The sequence below is a fragment of the Glycine soja genome, chromosome 18, assembly GCF_004193775.1.
Source record: "Glycine soja cultivar W05 chromosome 18, ASM419377v2, whole genome shotgun sequence".
In the NCBI taxonomy this organism is placed as follows: Eukaryota; Viridiplantae; Streptophyta; class Magnoliopsida; order Fabales; family Fabaceae; genus Glycine; species Glycine soja.
The window spans coordinates 7,213,903-7,232,203 of NC_041019.1; the positions used below are offsets into that span (position 1 = coordinate 7,213,903).

Genomic DNA, 18,301 nt, shown 5'->3' on the forward strand with positions numbered 1-18,301 from the left:
AATATGAGGTGGTGGTGTTATCATCTCTTGACTTGGTGGTGGTATACTAACCCTCCTTTTCTTGACCATGAGGTGGTGGTGTTACCATCTCTTGGCTTAGTGGTGCCATATTACCCATTCGGTAGACCTGGTGGGTAACTCTCAGTTGACTCTGGTGGTGTCACCATCCCCTTGAATTTATTGAATTGAAGAAATCAAAGTCGGCAACAGTGTTAACAAGTCCATGATAACAATATTGAATTTCAAGTTATTAGCACTAGTATTATGTATATGCGGATCCTAGGGAAAGAAAAGAATGAGTCCACTCAATTTCTTTTAAAAAAATTATATATAAACTTTGTTTTCTTCCTAATAAAATTATGATAAATGTAAATGAACGGAAAGGCTCCTTCAATATAGGATGTGTCAATACCACGTTGGAACTGCTAATAAAAGTCTATTCAAAATATTATTGTACAAACCTAAATCACAAGTTGAACTACAAGTACTCAACCAACTCTTGGTGTTAGGGAATTTTAGTGGCTTCGGAGGGAAATCAAACCCGTATCTATGAGAAATATATGAATTTCAGATTTATATAAAGTTGTTATAAAAAAAATATGTACTAATAAAAAAACCTTAATGATTGTAGTTTCCATTGATATATTATTTATCTAAATAGAATTTGAATTGACTGCCTCCTCATAAGTATGATTTAAATCGGAGGGAAACCAAACCCGTATCTATGGGAAATATGTGAATTTCAGATTTATATATAAAGTTGTTATATATAGAAAAAAATTATGTACTAATAAAAAAACCTTAATGATAACGTACTTTCCAGTGATATATTATTTATCTAAATAGAATTTGAATTTACTGCCTCTTAATAAGTTTGATTTAAATTTATTAATAATGGAAATCAATGAATTTGGTGCTTCGTATTGATTGATTTAGGATGTATGAATTATTGTAAATTTATGATACTTATCTTTGATTCGTATGAATAAAAAAGAAATTAACTGGTCAAACTTTGTTAGAAAATAATTATATAAATGAGAACCAACTAAATAATTAATACTTTTTTTAGCTCTAATATCATGTTAGTAAATTAAAAAGAGAAAAGAGTATGAGAGAAAATAATAAAAATAGAATTAATAGAGATGACTAACATGATTAGATCAAACATCTGCTTGTTGACTTGTATATAATATGAAAAGTAACCAATTAGTAACTAGTTCTTAATTCTTTAAGTCTTAACCAATTACATATTTCTTTAGTATATACAAATAAAATATATTTACTTACCTTTATTCATCTTCCACCTTTCCCTAGTGTTTTCTGTCCCGTCCTTGTTTATATAAATAAATGCTGGGACAGTATTTTGAGGACAAAACAACCTCATGGTTCATGAATGAGACCACAAAAGGTCAATGAGTCTTCTAAGGTTTGAACTCTGATCACAGACTTGCTGAAAAAAGTGCACACAACACAGGAATACATATCATTTTCAAAATCATGTGCCTAAACTCATGAATGAGTTCACAAAAGGGTCAATGGTCTTCTAAGGTTTGAACTCTAAACACAGACTTGCTGAAAAATATATATGTACACAACAAAGGTATAACATTTTCAAAATCATGTGCCTTAAGAAGAGGGTAAACTTGTTCATACTTGCTTCAAGGAGGTGTTGTTAACTACCCAACCAGCCACTACTCTGATCAGTGACCAAGTTTTACCAAGTGGGCGGCTACTAATGAATTGAAGGCATGACATGGAAAGCCTTGGTTCACAAAAGGTTGCAGTAGAACCTAGTCACCATGCACTCATGAAGTTACTCAAAAGTGTGAGTGTGCTAGTTATAAATTGCAACCTAATCACTTGTAACTCTCCAAGGTCCACTATCTAGTGCTCTATCTTTGTGTATATTCCCTGTGGTCCCCTTTTACTCATTTCCAAACTTTAGCCTTTACATCGTCAAGTTTTTCATTTTCAGTTAATCCTCATCTCTTTTTTGAGTTTGCTCTCTCAAGGTAATCTTCTTTGGTGTGGTTCTTCTTGGTCACACTGTTGTGATAGCTGTTTCTAGTTAGTTACCTGTGAAACTTGTTTGTGTCAGGCCATCTTGGCTTTTGTGCTGTGTTGTCTTGTCTCTCAGATTGCATATGCCTTTGATTGAGACTGGAAAGTGTTTCAGAATTTGCATTATGTTTTTTCTTTATTCTATTTCGGTGAGAACTTTTGGAGTGAACTAATATAAAATGATGTGAAAATGGTATTTTGTCACTTAAAGTGTGCATATTCTGTGATGGATTTTGGGAATTAGAAGACTCAGTTGAACTGCCTTTAAACCAATTGTAAAATTGAAAGTTGTTAGTTACTATGTTATCAAGAAGTGCCAAAACAAAAACGCAGGTTTGGATAAAAAAAGGTTATTGGGTTTCACAATCTATAGGAAGACTTCCACCAAAACTTTTCCTATTAAGCTTTAGGTGGAGTCACCTGTGCAGTTGTACAAGTTTGTGAATCCAATACAACGTGAAGGTTTGTGATTCATACAGCTTTGCACTATTTCTAGAATGAGACCATTTGTGCAATAGAGAAAGAATTTCAAAAGTGAAGTAGATGTGACATAAGTATTAAACTTCTCAATTTTTTTTCATGTTAGTTTAACTTTCTTTTGGACTTTATCATTTTTTATCTATGATGCAGTTTAGCCCATGTCAGTCTCAGCTAGTCCAGCGCCACTGTTAGGGGATCGACTGTGTGAAAATGGATTTAAGTGTTAAAATTCTCCCTGCCACCAATGATGTACATGGAGGAGTCATTGTGGACTTAAAGGAGCCTATGGACTCTGAAGATTTTGCTACTTTGCTTAGATCTTCACTTTTACATTGGAAGCAACAGGTAAACATTATGATCTAGAGCCTAAAATGGTACTTTTTGTTGCATTTAGTTCTCATCTGAAAAAGTTTAGCCATCTTGTCAATGCCTATTTCCACTTCTAATCGTTGGCCGCTTTCTTTATTTAGGTGCAACAAGTAGTTCACATGGTAGTATGATATCATTTATTTGACTTGAGAGCACCTCTTTATGAGTGAAATTTTGAAGCTAATAAAGTTCTTCTAAGCAGGGATTCTCTCTGGATTCTGTTGGCCATACGCGTTAAAACCAACTATTAAATAATACAAATATTAAGTCAGCTGATATATGTTCAGCATACACGCTTCAACTCAAGATGAATGTTTTTATCCAAAAAAAATAATCATACTTTTCAAAGTCGTCATTAATGCTACATGCACATTATGAATTTTGTGACCCTACTCAATATTTCAAACCTTTATCTGAATGTGGCTGTGTGTGTGTATAACCCTTTATCTGTATGAATGTCAGCATTTTTTTTCCTGCATAACATAATGTTCTTGCCTAAAATTTATTCAGTCATAAAATGAAAACCTCTGACCTCTAGTTAGCCTTTATTAACTTTAGTAAGCTTTGCAGGGAAAAGATGGTGTTTGGATCAAGCTACCTATTGAGCTTGTTAATCTTGCTGAAACTGCAGTTAAGGTAATTTTGCCATATTTTCTTTGGGAGTTCTTTTATAAATTGTTTTATGCATGGTTCCTCATCTTGCAAACCGCTTGTCAGATCCAATACTAAGAAAAACTTGTCATAATAATGTGACAAACTCATATTAACCATATTATAACTATGATCTCTATTCTCTAATTTTGAAATGCAATGGTAATGTTTGTCTAGTATCTGATAGACATCGCATGTTAGCCTGATAACCATATTATTCATATTCAAAGCATCTTGTGTCAAATCTTGTCATTTGGGGTAGCTACTAGTGTAAGGTGTAAGATGATTACATCAATTTCTATTTCTATTTTATATGTTCTTGTGTGATGTTAATAATTGAGTTTGAGGAAATTGATGGAATCTTGATATTTGTGATTGATAATAAAATTTGGTCATAAATGTGCTCTGTGTTATGTGCTGGCAGGAGGGTTTTTGGTACCACCATGCAGAGCCAAACTATCTAATGCTAGTTTACTGGATTCCAAAAACTGGCTGCACAATACCTCCAAATGCTTCCCATCGTGTAGCAGTTGGCGCAATTGTCCTGAATGATAAGAAAGAGGTCTAAAATAAGATAAAAATTTGGTTATGTAGATCCACATGTTTTGTTACAAATATTCAACCTTTTTTCATGATGGCTTTCTCCTACTTTTTATTTATGTTTTTCCCTTTGTTTTGGGGTATGGTGGGCTTGTTTGTAGGTTCTTGTGGTCAAGGAAAAGAGAGGTGGATTTCATGGGATTGGTGTTTGGAAGATACCTACTGGATTAGTTGATGCAGTATGCTCTCTTTCAAAGACAGATTTCATCTATTCTTGAAAAAAATTTACAATTTGGTTAGGACTTGAAACTTGGATTACCTGCAGGGTGAGGAGATTTTTGAAGCAGCTATTAGAGAAGTTAAAGAAGAGACAGGAGTAAGTATAGTGTCAGAGTACAATGTTGAATTACCAAATGCATATTGTAGAATGTCTGCATTATTGTGTTATAGTCATGACTTTTATCGTGGTCTGTTTTATTTTTGTTCAGATTGACACAGAATTTGTGGAAGTACTAGCATTCAGGTATGAATTTTCTAAAATGTGACACCTAAACTATGAGATACCCTTTAGTTTGTGCTGATATTATATAAAGGGTAAGGCACCTAGGTTCAGTCTACAAATGAAAAAAAGTCCTTAATAACTTTTTAGGAGAAGTTTCATATAGATCCATAGTTTTAGAAAGGAAATTTCCTACCAGCAGGCCAAATAGAATTTGAGTTAAATTACATTTAATCTCATGGGAAACACTATGAAGGACATTTGCTTTGTTTTTCTCTTCTAATCAATAGTTTGACATCCTAATAAATTAAAGTTCATAAAAGAAATAAAAAATTTCCAACACTTGACCTGTCTTTCTTCTTCTTTCTTTACCATATAATTGCTTTTGACATTCTGTTGTTTCTGATTTTCAGACACACACACAATTCATTCTTTGGAAAATCAGATATATCTTTTATTTGCATGCTGTGTCCTCTTTCTTTTGACATCAAAAAGCAAGAACTGGAAATTGAGGCAGCTCAGGTATTTTCGTTTGATAGATGCAGAACATAATGTAAACACCTCACAAATGATACTCTAAAATGATAGATGCAGAATATAAAAGAGGTGACATCAAATTAATGGATATTCTTCTTCCCTCCTCAACTTAACGATGCAAATCAGTCTTATGTCAATACTCCAGCTCACCATTCGTCAACAAAGTCCAGTTGTGCAAAGCACTATGAATAACTGAAAACACGCAAAAATTGTTTTCCATAAAGAAAAGACTTATGAACAAATCACGTTACCTTATTAGAATGATTAATATTTTTTTTCACAAACAAATCATAGTTATGTTTATTGAATGTGACACATTTTGTGACCACTATCTACATAATGAATTTGTTCAAACATTTATTATAGTATTGGAACTAATTATTGCAATTTGTTCAAATCACAATGAACTGGTTCAAACGATGGTCCTTCAAGTTGTTGAAGAATGACTGTGGAACTAATTATAGCATAGGAATCTAAGAACATACATGATAGAGGATATTTTTGGTTCCAAGTTCTTCAAAAGGTAGTTGATAAGATGATGGTATGTTATTCTTTATTAGAAGTCTGCATATCACATATAATTGCTGATTTTCCTCACCATTGCCATATAATTCATTGTTATTGCATTTGCATGTTTACCTCGTGACACTAGTGCTATTATGACCATATTTTGCATGTGTTGGTGATGCATTTAATTCTCTTGACTAAAATCTTCTTTGTTGTGCTTTGTATTTTCTCACAAAGTGGATGCCGTTCAAGGAATTTGCTGATCAACCTTTTAATCAGATGCATGAACCCTTCAAGTACATGATTGAATTATGCTTGGCAAAGGTTGAAAAAGTCTATAATGGATTCTCTCCGCGACCTGTCTCGTCGTATTTCGTGGAGGAGTTGAATTATCTATATTTGAATAGCCATGGCCTGGACAAATCTTCTTAAGTTTTCCAAATCAACCTTGGTCGTCATCCATAAAAGTTGATTTTGGTATTTCTTTCTTGTAAAGGCTTAATTATGCTTTTTTCCCTTAAATTTAGGTTATTTTTATTTTTTTTCTTCAAATTTAAATCTATTTTTCTAGTCTTTAAATTTTAAAAATATTCTTTTTAATCTCTCTTGCGGCAAAAAATTATCACAAATTATGCATTCAAATAAATTAACAAAAATCAGTCAAGAGGGATTAAAAAAAGTATTTTTCTAAATTAAGAGACTAAAAAAAATAATTTAAATTTGAGGGACCAAAAACAAAAATAACTTAAATTTGATAAACCAAAAACATATTTAAACCTTCTTGTAAAACATGTTGGAGTTTAATTTTAAACTTTAGATTATTAACATTACTTATAAAAATAAGATTTATAATATTTTAATTGATAGATCATAGATATTAATTGTTTGATCTTATAATGTGAGTGTGTGTCTATTATTGGTTGGAAAATATTTGATGAATATGTTAGCAATAGTAACCAAAATTCTAAAGGGAATGAGAGAAATCACATGTCACACACAAACACAAGAAATTTAACGAGGTTTGACAAGTGTGCCTAGGTCCTTAGGAGCAAAGTGATAGTTTCTTTTTCTTCTTCATAAACAATGAGGTTACATCAAAATATATATAATATACACACACATTATCTTAAACAACATAAATTATCTTTATCCGCTTTACAATATTATGTGTAGCGTGGGGACTTTACCTCGCACCCCTAACTCGCTTCGTAATCCAACAATAGGTGTCCCTTATGCTATGGTACAACATTTATCATGTCCATAAAATATGAGTCATGCATAGCAATCTCCACCATGGAGAATATTCAACCCCATGGAAAATAAACAAGAAGTCCATCTCATAATGTTCTAGGTTGGGGTCTTGTCAAGTCTTGCATTGAACAACATTCAGCAAGTCCAAGAAATGTTTGAACTTCTTAGTTGTGATCACCTTGGTTAACATATCAACTGTATTCTTTGAAGTGTGAATCTTCCTAAGCAAAACCTAATCAAATGTCATCAACTCCTTGATTTTTTCGAACCTCACATTAATATGTTTTATGTTTGCTTATAGCATGATACACCCGACTCTTTGCTAAATCGATAGCACTTTGACTATCACAATGCAACTGAACTCCACCTTGTTCAATGCCCAGCTCCTTCACTAGCCTTGCTTACTACACAACTTCCTTACTAGCCTCTGTGCTACCTCCATGTACTCTGCTTTAGTTGTCGGCATTGCCACAAGAGATTGAACAATGGACTTCCAACAAACAGGCCCACCTCTAAGAGTAAAGATATACCATGTTGTAGACCTTCTATCATCTAGATCACCAACATAGTCAGAATTCACATATCTCACAACTGAAGGATCACCCTATTAACTGATGAACATAATATCATGACCTGCTGTACCCTTTAAATACCTTAAGATCCACTTTATTTCTTCCCATTGTCACTTCTCTAGGTGAGACATAAACTTGTAGACTTGACTTACAACATGTGCCAAATTTAGGCTAGTGCACACCATAACATACATCAAGAAACCAACTTCACTGGCATAAAGAACCTTTGACATGTACTGCACCTTAGTATTTGTCTTCAAACATTGATCTATATAAAGGTTAAAATGTTTTGCTAATGGAGTACTCACATGCTTCACATTCCTCATGTTGAACCTGTTTAACACCTTCTCAATGTAGCCCTACTGTGAGAGCCACATTCTTTTGGATTTTTTGTCTTTGTGAACCTCCAGCACAAGAATCTTCTTGGCATGACCCAAGTCCTTCATGTCAAACTCCTAACTCAACAATGATTTCAAGTCATTCACATCATGCAAATCGTTACCAACAATCAGTATTTTATCAACATGCAATAGCAGAAAAATGAAAGAACTGTCATCAAGGCTCCTCACATAAACACAATAGTCATACTCACATCGCCAGTAGTCAATCTGAAGCATGTAGGAATCAAATTGCTTATACCACTGCCTTGGAGACTGCTTCAATCCATACAGAGACATCTCCAACATACAAACCAATTGTCTTGGTCCACCTTTATTGAACCCATCTGGCTGCAACATGTAATTTTTCTCTTCTAAATCATCATGAAGAAAGGTTGTCTTCACATCTATTTACCGTAAGTGCATGTCACAATTGGTTACCAACACTAGCACTGCCCTAATAGAAATGTGTCATATGACTAGGGGAAAAATCTAATGATAAATGACCCCCTTCTACTATGCATACCCCTTGGTTACTAAGCGAGCCTTGAACTTTTCCCTTTCTTTTTCTAATACTAAAGGTTTCATCTTGTTCACTCATTTGCACTATGGCTTTCTTGCCCGCATAAAGCTCAACTAGCTCCTATGTATGATTCTTATGCAAAAACTCTATCTCCTCCACTAAAGCACCCATTCATCTATCTGTCTCTTGGTTTTTCATAGCATCTTGAAAGGTGGAAGGATATTTAACACTAATGAGAAGTGCAAAAGTAGCCAATTTAGTCAATTCTTTAAACCTATATCAGACAACAAGTTTAATGATACGATGATCTCTATCTTTGATAGGATTGTACTCCGGATGTAGGCCACCTGGAATCACTAATCTAGGCTTAGGTGTGGATGTGGCCTTAGGTCTTGGATTGCATGGTTCTGCCCTCTTAGGAATCTCTAGCAACTACTTAAATTCCTCTTAAACCTCCATGGATCCACTGCCAACTCCATTAATACTCATCCGAGCCGGTCACTAAGTCAAACCATCGACTCTGATACCAATTATTGTTTAGCCGGGGGGGTAAACATCGGAGAGATTTACACCAATGGGTCATGGTCAACTACATAAGTGAGTTTGATACCACACTTTAACACAAAACCTTAAGGCTTAAGTTTATAGGCTTTATCCTTTACTTATATGATGTTCAAGCATCCCATTCCTACCTAATGTGAGACTTCACCTCACACTTATACTCCAGAAATCTCTCTCTCAAGTGTGAGTCTCTTCCACATAGTAGTCTCTCCTCAAGCATAAGCCATTTTCTATCCATGAGTATCCAATGGTAGTCCTTAGAGTTTAACCGTGGTTGTCCCGACCTTACCTAGCAATTGTCGCCAACATGTTCTAGTGCCTTGATCGCCACTCTCCACTGTTTCATGGCTACGAGACACGTCGCTCAGCCTTCTGTGCATGGACTCACTCGTCAAGTAGACTTTCGATACAGGGGACACATTGTTTGGCCCTCCATGCATGGACTCACCCCTCAATTTCACATCAATTAGTATCATAACCAACGGTTTGACTTGGTGACCAACTCAAACGAGTATTAATGAAGTTGGTAGTGGATCCATGGAAATCGAGATCCCTTGTATCAAAAGTCTTCCTAAAGGGTGAGTCTATGGATGGAGGTCAGGCAGCGAATCCCGCAGATGTTGTGGTAGTGCAAATAACTAAAGTATGTTGGCGGAAATGACAAGGCAAGTCGGGGAAATCATGATTAAGCTTTAAGGTCTACCATAGAATACTTGTGGATAAAAATGGCTTCCACTTGAGGGAGGGTCTACCATGTGAAAAAGACTCACACTTGAGGGAGAGATTGTTGGAGTACAAGTGTGAGGTGAAGTTTCACATCGAGTAGGAAAGAGAAGGTTGAACTCCATATAAGTAAAGGATAAAACTTATAAACCTAAGCATCAAGGTTTTGAGTTAAAGTGTGGTATCAAGTTCACTTATGTGGTGTGTTCGTGACCAATTGGTATAAATCCCCTAGGTGTTTACCCCTTTAGTTTCACATCGATTAGTATTAGAACCAAACGAGAAGAAAGATCAGGTACTTGAGGTCTAACAATGGCACAAAATACACAAACTCATGGTTCCAAAAATTTGTGAGAAACATGGCATTCAAAGACATTTCTCAATGTGGAAAACACCACAACAAAATGATGTTGCATAGAGGATGAATAGGTCCCTTACTGAAAGGATATGGTGTCTAAGGTTGCAAGATGGCCTTTCTATATAGGCTTTTGGGCATAAATGATGAATATGGTGTGTTATTTGCTCAACAAATCACCACGAGCATCATTGGATGAGAAAGTTGCAAAGGAAGTCTCGACAGATTTTAATAATTTAAGAATATTTAGGTGTCCTACTTTTTTGCGTATATCCAATGATGAGAGATATAAACTTGATCCAAAGTAAAAAAAATGTATTTTTGTAGGTTATTCTAAAGGCATGAAAGGGTTCAAGTTTTGGGATTTAGTTTCCATGAAGTTGGTGATTAGTAGGGATATAGTGTTTGATGAGCAATCCATGTTACCAAAGATAGTTGAAACAACTTTGTCAGTGTCTGATGGAATTTCCCTTAGCTCCATGGAGGTTTAAGTGGACTTTGACCATCTATCAAAGATTCTTAAGAAGGAAGAACCACCTTGGCGAATATCTAGCCTCATGGAAGATAAATAAAAAATCCACCTCAATCTATTGGGTTGGGGTTCTGTCACTTTTTTGACAAGTCCAAGCAATGCTAGATGTCATCAACTCCCTGATCTTGTGGAAGATCACATTAATGTTGTATAACCCAATGGGATATAAGCAACCACATAAGTAACTTTGACACCAGCCTTAACTCAAAACCTTAAGACCTAGGTTTATAGGTCTTATCCTTCACCTATATGGTGTTCAACCATCCAATTCCTACCCAATGTGAAACTTCACCTCACATTTGTACTCCAACAGAACATCCAAGAACCAATTCAACAACTAGAAAGAGAGAGAAAAAAGAGAGGAAAAATATAGGTATGATAAGATTTATGATGTGATAGGAAAAGAGATAAAGAGAAGTGAGAGGTGTTGGTGAGATGTTTAAAATAAATAGTAGTTCATGTATCATTACTCTTGTTGGTTAGGTTCTCACTTGGTACTTAAATAAGAGGACGTGTTTTCTTCCTAATAGTTATAAAATTGTCGTCCCGTAAGGTAATTTTGTGTGGCACATTGTAGGAGAAAACCTAGTTGTCAAGTAGAGAAAAACATCTCCCTTGTTTTGGCATTTGTGTACACACCTACTAATTGCAGCAACAAACAAGGATTTCATTTTCTCTTTATGTATACACCTACTAATTTTTATAATTGTTATTCTATAGTTATGAACATGTTATGTCAATACATCATTTGTCATTAAATTTTCATCCAAAAGAAGTGTTAGTAATACACTCTTTAACATGCCTCTCTCAACACATTATCTTATTCACACACACACGCCAATTTATCGTTATCTTATTCACACACACACGCCAATTTATCGTTGTGAAAAGTTTTCTTTTATGTTCTTTCCTTGGAGAAATTTGTTTTCAATTTCAGCTTTGAATAATTGTATTTACATCTTTTGAGCTTAGAAATGGAAAACTTGTTATTTATTTCCTTATTTTTGGATGGAGAAAAAGGGTATAATTGAATAATTGTATTTACACCTTTTCAGTTTTATGTTCTTTCCATGTTTGTTAATTTTATTGTTGGACATATAAATGTGATGTAAGCATGCCCCCTCCAAAAAAAAAAAAAAATAGAACGAAACTTTTAAACAGATAAAGAAAACTAAAAATTAAAATTGAACATTTTAAAAAGTCAGCATTAAGAGTCATGCAAGCTGATTGCAATTTGTTTGCTACTTCAATATCATAATGACAAATGTTCTGCCATGCGGCATCATATCCGATATATCAAAAGCGGTGACAAATGCATGACCTTATTAGACAGCTGCTGATTTCATATATATCTGATTATGTATTGTCTGTAAGAACAGCAATGTTCTTCTAAACCTTTCTCTAGTTAGAAAGGAAAAACAAATGTTTCCAACAAAGTTTCTTCTATTTGAAACCACCATTTGGTTACCACTCTCTAATTTTACCTTTAAAGCTTCATGAGACAATGTTACTCAACCCCCAACATGTCTGAATTGCTCCAAATGTGAATACCCTTGTCAACAACAACCCTCAACACCACTTCCATATCTTGCTCCACCACCACTACAACCATCATCTCCTCCACCTTATGGTTACTCTATATATGGAGCACCACCACCACCAAAAGAGAAAGACAAAGACCCTAGCAAGTGCCCTCCTGCTGCAGGTGTTCAGTGCTGCACCCCTCCAGCTCCTTATGTTTGGCTCCTCCATATCCTTACACTCCTGTGCCTTATGGTCAAGACCAACGTTCTGCTTCAATGCTTCTTCAAGTTGTAGTTCCACTCATGATGTTTTTCTCTTCCTTTTATTTTTCTCTTCTGAATTTTGTGGGTGTTTATCATTGTCAAGTCTACAACAATTAAGTAGTGATCATTTTAAATTGGATATCGATACCATGTGTTTGATGCTCTTATAATTGTGATTTTTTTATTTCTAAGAATCAAACTTTAGAATTATTTTTATATATAACCATCATAATCATAAATTTTAGAATTAAACTCAATTTTTCTCTTTTAGAATTGAAAATGTTCATATAATCCTTCACATAAAATTCTACTGAGGGAAAGGAAAAATATAACCCTGGTTGATGAGAAGGCAAAGGGTATTGGATGTGTCCTAGCTAACGACCAAAATGGCCTCTGCAAGATCCTTACACAACGACAAGTGTTTGAGGGCAAAACATTTTTCTTTATGTATGTGAATCCGATGAGTAAGGGAGTAGTTTCTGCATATGGGAGAAGGGTGAAGAAACAAGAAGGCCATGATTGTCCTGAGCTAGGCCACCGAATGCATTTAATGTTGGACTGGACCACCTATTATTTCTCGAGATAAATATATGATGTCATGCCAAACTCACCTTATGAGAGAAAACACTCTGTTGCCAAGGGAAATTATCTCAAGTTCTCCTTATTACTTTATTATACGGTTTTCTCGATGTTGTTTTGACTAGTAACGAAGGATGAATTTGTCTAAACTTTAAAAAAAAAAAACTAAAATAAGTATTTTTTTATGTAAATGTTTTATTAGGTAGGATTTACTTCTTGAAAAAAACAGAAAATGATTTATTTTAAGTGAAAATAATTTAAACTAACACATCAGAAAATCGTATAATTATTTATTTTATTTTTAAAAATAAGCTTTAAAACACTAACCCGAAATCTTAATACCCGAAGGTGTCCTTGATGAAAAATGCATCAGAAACTAGCCCTCTAGTGACTATATGCATCTACAATTAACAATTAAAAAACTTGAAATTGCATTGTGGAAGCCACTCTAAAGAGAGATACCTTAAAAAATTGCTCGTATGCCATTGATAGCAGGAAGCACATTGTACAGGGTACTGAATACTGATTAGTAAAAAGCGAAAGAATAATTCACGTTGCACTCTGTAAGTTGCTGCGTGATTTGTACTTTAAAGTCGCTTCCATATTATATTTACATGTGATGTGGGACTTGTAAAAGTAGTAAAGCGCACGAGTAACTTTCCATTTCTGACCACCAGTGTGATATAATTAATTTTGAATTAAATTGGTTTTATAAAATTAATTTGATTAAAATTGATTTATGTTTAAATATTTTTATTATAAAATTAAATTAATAGTAAAATTTATTATAGATTTTCTTATTCAATGCAAAAATTGTTTAAAATTATTTTAATTCAATCAATTTAAAAAATTTCTGTTACGTGAAATTAAATACATAAAAATAAATTTAAAATTAATTTTAGACTCAATGAATTTTCTTGGTCGAACTAAACACACATTTATTATTCATTATGTGCTTAGCAAAAGAAAGCAACTTTATTCCCTTAGTGGCAATAACTTGACTAGTTAGGATATATATATTGTATTATTCATTATGTGCTTAGCAAAAGAAAGCAACTTTATTCCCTTAGTGGCAATAACTTGACTAGTTAGGATATATATATATTGTATGCTTTCACTGTATGATGCATTGCATCCTAAACATTTTTCTGTCTAATTTGAAATACATAATCGCCTGATTTTTGTTTAATTTGAAATAATATTGTATGTTTAATTTGGAATAAGAAGCACTAATAACACATCTCTACACAAATATAAGGCAGAATGAAGTTTTCTTCTCTTCTTTCTTTTTTGTTGTTTATAGCCATTAAATACATTTATCATTGAATGTATAAGGGGCGTTTGATTTGATCGTTTTCTGTTCTCATTTTTACTTAAAACAGAAAATGGTGATGAAAATGTGTTTGATTGGATTTTTGAAAACATTTTCAGTGAAAATGAAAACAAGAAACAATTAGAAAATAAAAATAATGAAATTTTGTTTTCAGTTCAAAAGAGATTTCATTTTGGATAAAATGAAAATGCGATAACAATGAATGTAATTTTAAACAAATCTAAAAATACAAAAAAAGATAAAAAATCAATATATCATAAATTTTCAATGTTCTTATTTATTGAAAACAGAAAACAAAAAATCAAACCAAACATATTTTCAGAATTTTAATTTTTTAAAAATAAAAATAATTTTTAAAAAATGGAAACAGAAAATAAAAATATAAATCAAACACTCCCTAAAAAATAACTCTGCTGTTTCATTTTTTTTTTAGAGAAATTGCATCACAACGATTACATTATCTGCATAGTAGTACGTGTTAGTAATTACCTACCCTAGTGAGAAGGAAACTGATTAACGATTGAAATTCCTTAGCCAATTGGAACTCGTGGATTTTAAATTGCGACTAGGAGGGTACCTTTGTAAATTCTTAAAAATTTGTTATCAAAAGAAACCCAATGGCGAAAAGTAAAATATAGGAAATACAAGAATAGAAGTTACTGCAAATGAAATGATTTTTATTTTTAATTTTCGTAAGAGATTATTCTAACAATATTCATTGGTCCTCATAACATATGTTTCATGTTCCTATAAATATAATACAGTAGTGTTTTTTTTTACTGAAAAATAATACAGTAGTTGCAAAATGTAACAATATTTTTTTTTGAAAGCAACAATTTTGTTTTTAATTCCTACAAAACAGCTATATTTTGAGTCTCTACTTTACCTTCTACAAATATAACATTTTATTTATTTATTTTAATACCTACCGTCACGACAAGAATTAAGAACAGAAAACCAAAAAATCAAGTTACGGAGAAGAAAATGACAAGAACAAAAAACACTATATTTACGGTTATGTAGTACAAACATATTTAATCATAAAATATAAAATGAACTTTTATTAAATGAAAGAAATAAATAATAATGAAAGCATCTCAGTTTCCAGTTAAATTAAAAAACCATCCTGTAAATTGGTTTGTTCATTACTTTACCTCATCATTAGTTCTGAAACTATAAGCCTTATCCGCATGCTTCATTTTCTTACTTAACTCTATGAAAACGTTTAAATTTAAAGAAAATAACCACAAGCCATTATAACCAATTTAAAAGCAGCACCAAACACTGATCAAGACGAAAAAACAAGCAGGGCCAAAGGATCCACCCTTTGTCCTTGTCAACAACAACACAAAACACATTAATTCTAATAAGGGCCCAACTTCTGAACAAAACAACTATATAAATTATATAGTGAATTTATTTATGCCTACAAAACAACTATATAAAAAGTAGTGAATTTAAACCTCTACAATGTTAGGTGTCGGCTTCACTCTTTGATTCAGTCAATTTCATATGATTTCAACTAATCCCCTATCAAAACCTAAAAGCACTCAACGGTAACTAAGTATTAGAAGTAAGCAATAGTTGGGAGAGGATTAAGATGGTCTAAAGTTTCTAGATTCAAACTAGTCCTTTGACTCATTATTAAATAATACTACTAATAAATAAATTTATCCTTTAAAATTAATTTCTTGATGATGAGATTCAAAACTGCATATAGTGCATACACCCTAAAATCTTGCATCACAACACAACAAATGTTTTAAGATACGAACACTGTTTTCGCATGTTGTAAGAGACAATAATAAACATTTTAAGATCTACATTACCATCACAAATCTCTAATAACCATTTAACATCTACTACATTATCATGAATAAAACAACTAACCACGCTCATTGGAGGAAATTAAACAAATTGTTTACATTATAAAAAACATTCACGTCAGTGTATCAATTCCCGCTCTCTCACCACCAAAATTACAACATTATCAAATACGACAATAATTAAATAAAAATATTTAAAAAAACAGAAAAAAAAAAGGAATATCACTTCGAATCCCCTTAAAAAACTAAACCCTAAAACTCCCTTTTTTAATTAATTAACTCACATCACAGCACTAACGGTAACCCCAAAACCAAACCTAAAGCCAAGGCAACAACACCACCACCGTACCTCCCGCCGTTAGTTTTAACGGCGCCGTTACTGTCATCGGCGGTCACATCAGCAGCATCATCGGGAGAATCAGCAGGAGCATCAGAATCATCCGCCGGCGCATCAGCCGCCTTCTTCTTCTTCTTCCCCTTCTTCGCCGGCGCAGGAGCGTCGGCGGCAGAAGGCTCCGGCGCAGGCGCCGGAGCCTCCGCCTCACCCTTAAACAGCTCCTTGGGCTGAAGCACCTTACTAATAGCGAAAATCGCGAGAGGCTGTTCGTCAATCAACGTGTCGGTGATCTTCGCAGTGGTGAGCTTCGTTTTCAGAGTAACATCTTCACCGTCGTTCTGAACAGTGAAGTCGAACTTGTTAGCGCCATCAGTGGCGAGAGTGTTCTGAAGTCCGTTGTTGGATTTGAGAGTGGCTTTGGACTGGTAAACCGGAACACCGTGGAATTCGAGAAGCGCGACCTTACCGGATTTGGTTAGGTTTTTGAATTTGGGGAGAAACGCTTTGAACGCGTCGTCGAGGGGGCAAAAGACGGTTAAGCCCCCGTCGAGGTTGTCATTGAAGGTGTTAAGCGCGTCGGGTTGAGCAGAGAGAGCGTCGGCGAAGACCTTGCATCCGTGTTTTGACATAATGTTGGTGAGGTTTTGTTGGGTGGGTGCGGGTGCAGGGGCTTCCGCTGCGGCAGAGGGAAGAACTTTGCTGATCTGGATTACTGAGATGTTGTAAGGGATTTCTTCTACGGATTTGACGAAAGTTGAGGAGAGTGTGCCGTCGTTGTTTTCGGCGCCGAAGCCGACCTTTCCGCCGTGGAGGTCGGTGATGTTGACAAAGCCGGCGGATCCGGGAGCGCTGCCGGTGGCCTGGTACATGGTGGCGGCGAGGGCGGTGCCGTTGGTGATCTGGTGGAGCTTCTTGGCGCCGAAGTAGTCGAGGAGGACGTGGAGGGAGAGGATGTTCTTGATGGTGTAAATGGAGGGGTGCTTGCTGAGGAGGTCCGACATGGCGGCGTTGTCCACGGCGCAGACGGTGATGGTGGTTTTGCCGTTGATTTCCGGGGCCAGGTGGGTCAGGGTCAGGTAGTGGTTGAAGGTGGAGAACTCAGGGTGCTTTGAGAGGATGGTTGTGATGTTGTGGGCGTCGGAGAGAGTGGCGAGGAGGAGCAGCGCCGCCGCGAGCACCGCCCGGAGGAGCTGCATTGTGGAAGAGAAAGAGAGAAAGTGTGACTGAGTCTCGTCTGAGATCTGGCGGCGACAGAGGACAGCGGAGTGAAGAGTGAAGGAAAGGAAACAGGGGAGGTACTAATAAGAGGGGTCAAGAAAATGAGGCTTCGGATTTCAGAGTATTACGGTTTTTGCCATTGGAGAGAGGAACAACATTGGTGACTGATAACAACTGTCTAATACTCTTTACATTATCAAAATATGGGATAGAAATATTTATTTAAATTAAAGTAATATAATCAAAATATATGATTGACATTATTTTTATAAAAAAAAGTTTGATAAACACATGAGAGAAAGTAAAAAAATAAAAATATGATAAGATTTAAATATAATAAAAATAAAAATAAAAAATAGATAAATTAATTGGATGTTTAAAATTTAAAAAAAATATTCATATATTATTACTTTTTTATTTTAATTTTTTTTTCTTTCTTGTCACTCTATTTCAATACTACCAAACATATATAAATTTAGATGAATTCAACCTCATTAGTTAGTTTAATTTTTTTATTATTGTAATAATAAAAAATGAGTATAAAAAGGTTTACAATAATTAAATTAGACCCCTTCCAATTATTTACTTTTGATGGAGAGAATGAGTGGTAAGATTTGTATAAATTTATAAATAACTATTAATAATATGTTGAATAAACTATATTTTACATTAGTAACAAAATG

General features: G+C 34.3%; 2 protein-coding genes across 7 annotated transcripts; one reads left to right on the top strand and one right to left on the bottom strand.

Annotated features, from left to right (window-relative positions):
- The first annotated feature begins 1,428 nt into the window (after positions 1-1,428).
- Positions 1,429-6,271, top strand: LOC114395385 (nudix hydrolase 2-like). Of its 6 annotated transcripts, none has more exons than XM_028357150.1 (9): positions 1,429-1,548; positions 2,692-2,886; positions 3,481-3,546; positions 3,986-4,123; positions 4,263-4,340; positions 4,427-4,477; positions 4,590-4,624; positions 5,014-5,122; positions 5,882-6,271. In XM_028357150.1, the coding sequence occupies exons 2-9, from the start codon at positions 2,752-2,754 to the stop codon at positions 6,074-6,076; spliced, it is 807 nt and encodes a 268-aa protein (XP_028212951.1). In that variant the 5' UTR covers positions 1,429-1,548; positions 2,692-2,751; the 3' UTR covers positions 6,077-6,271. The 6 variants fall into 6 exon arrangements, with proteins under 6 accessions (XP_028212951.1, XP_028212949.1, XP_028212953.1 ...); XM_028357148.1 differs by lacking the exon at positions 1,429-1,548 and adding an exon at positions 1,577-1,825; XM_028357152.1 differs by lacking the exons at positions 1,429-1,548; positions 5,882-6,271 and adding exons at positions 1,856-2,012; positions 5,570-5,868.
- A 9,791-nt stretch (positions 6,272-16,062) lies between these two features.
- On the bottom strand, positions 16,063-17,692 carry LOC114397508 (fasciclin-like arabinogalactan protein 1). The gene has a single exon (XM_028359567.1). The coding sequence runs from the start codon at positions 17,594-17,596 to the stop codon at positions 16,349-16,351; it is 1,248 nt and encodes a 415-aa protein (XP_028215368.1). The 5' UTR covers positions 17,597-17,692; the 3' UTR covers positions 16,063-16,348.
- Positions 17,693-18,301: the final 609 nt, after the last annotated feature.

What these genes read in the sequence shown, in the direction of transcription:
- LOC114395385 (XM_028357150.1), top strand. Translation starts at nt 2,752, where the DNA reads ATGGATTTAAGTGTTAAAATTCTCCCTGCCACCAATGATGTACATGGA. An exon ending in TTGCTGAAACTGCAGTTAAG is followed by an intron (nt 3,547 to 3,985) that starts GTAATTTTGCCA and finishes ATGTGCTGGCAG; the next exon opens with GAGGGTTTTTGGTACCACCA. An exon ending in TGGAAATTGAGGCAGCTCAG is followed by an intron (nt 5,123 to 5,881) that starts GTATTTTCGTTT and finishes TTTCTCACAAAG; the next exon opens with TGGATGCCGTTCAAGGAATT.
- LOC114397508 (XM_028359567.1), bottom strand. Translation starts at nt 17,596, where the DNA reads ATGCAGCTCCTCCGGGCGGTGCTCGCGGCGGCGCTGCTCCTCCTCGCC.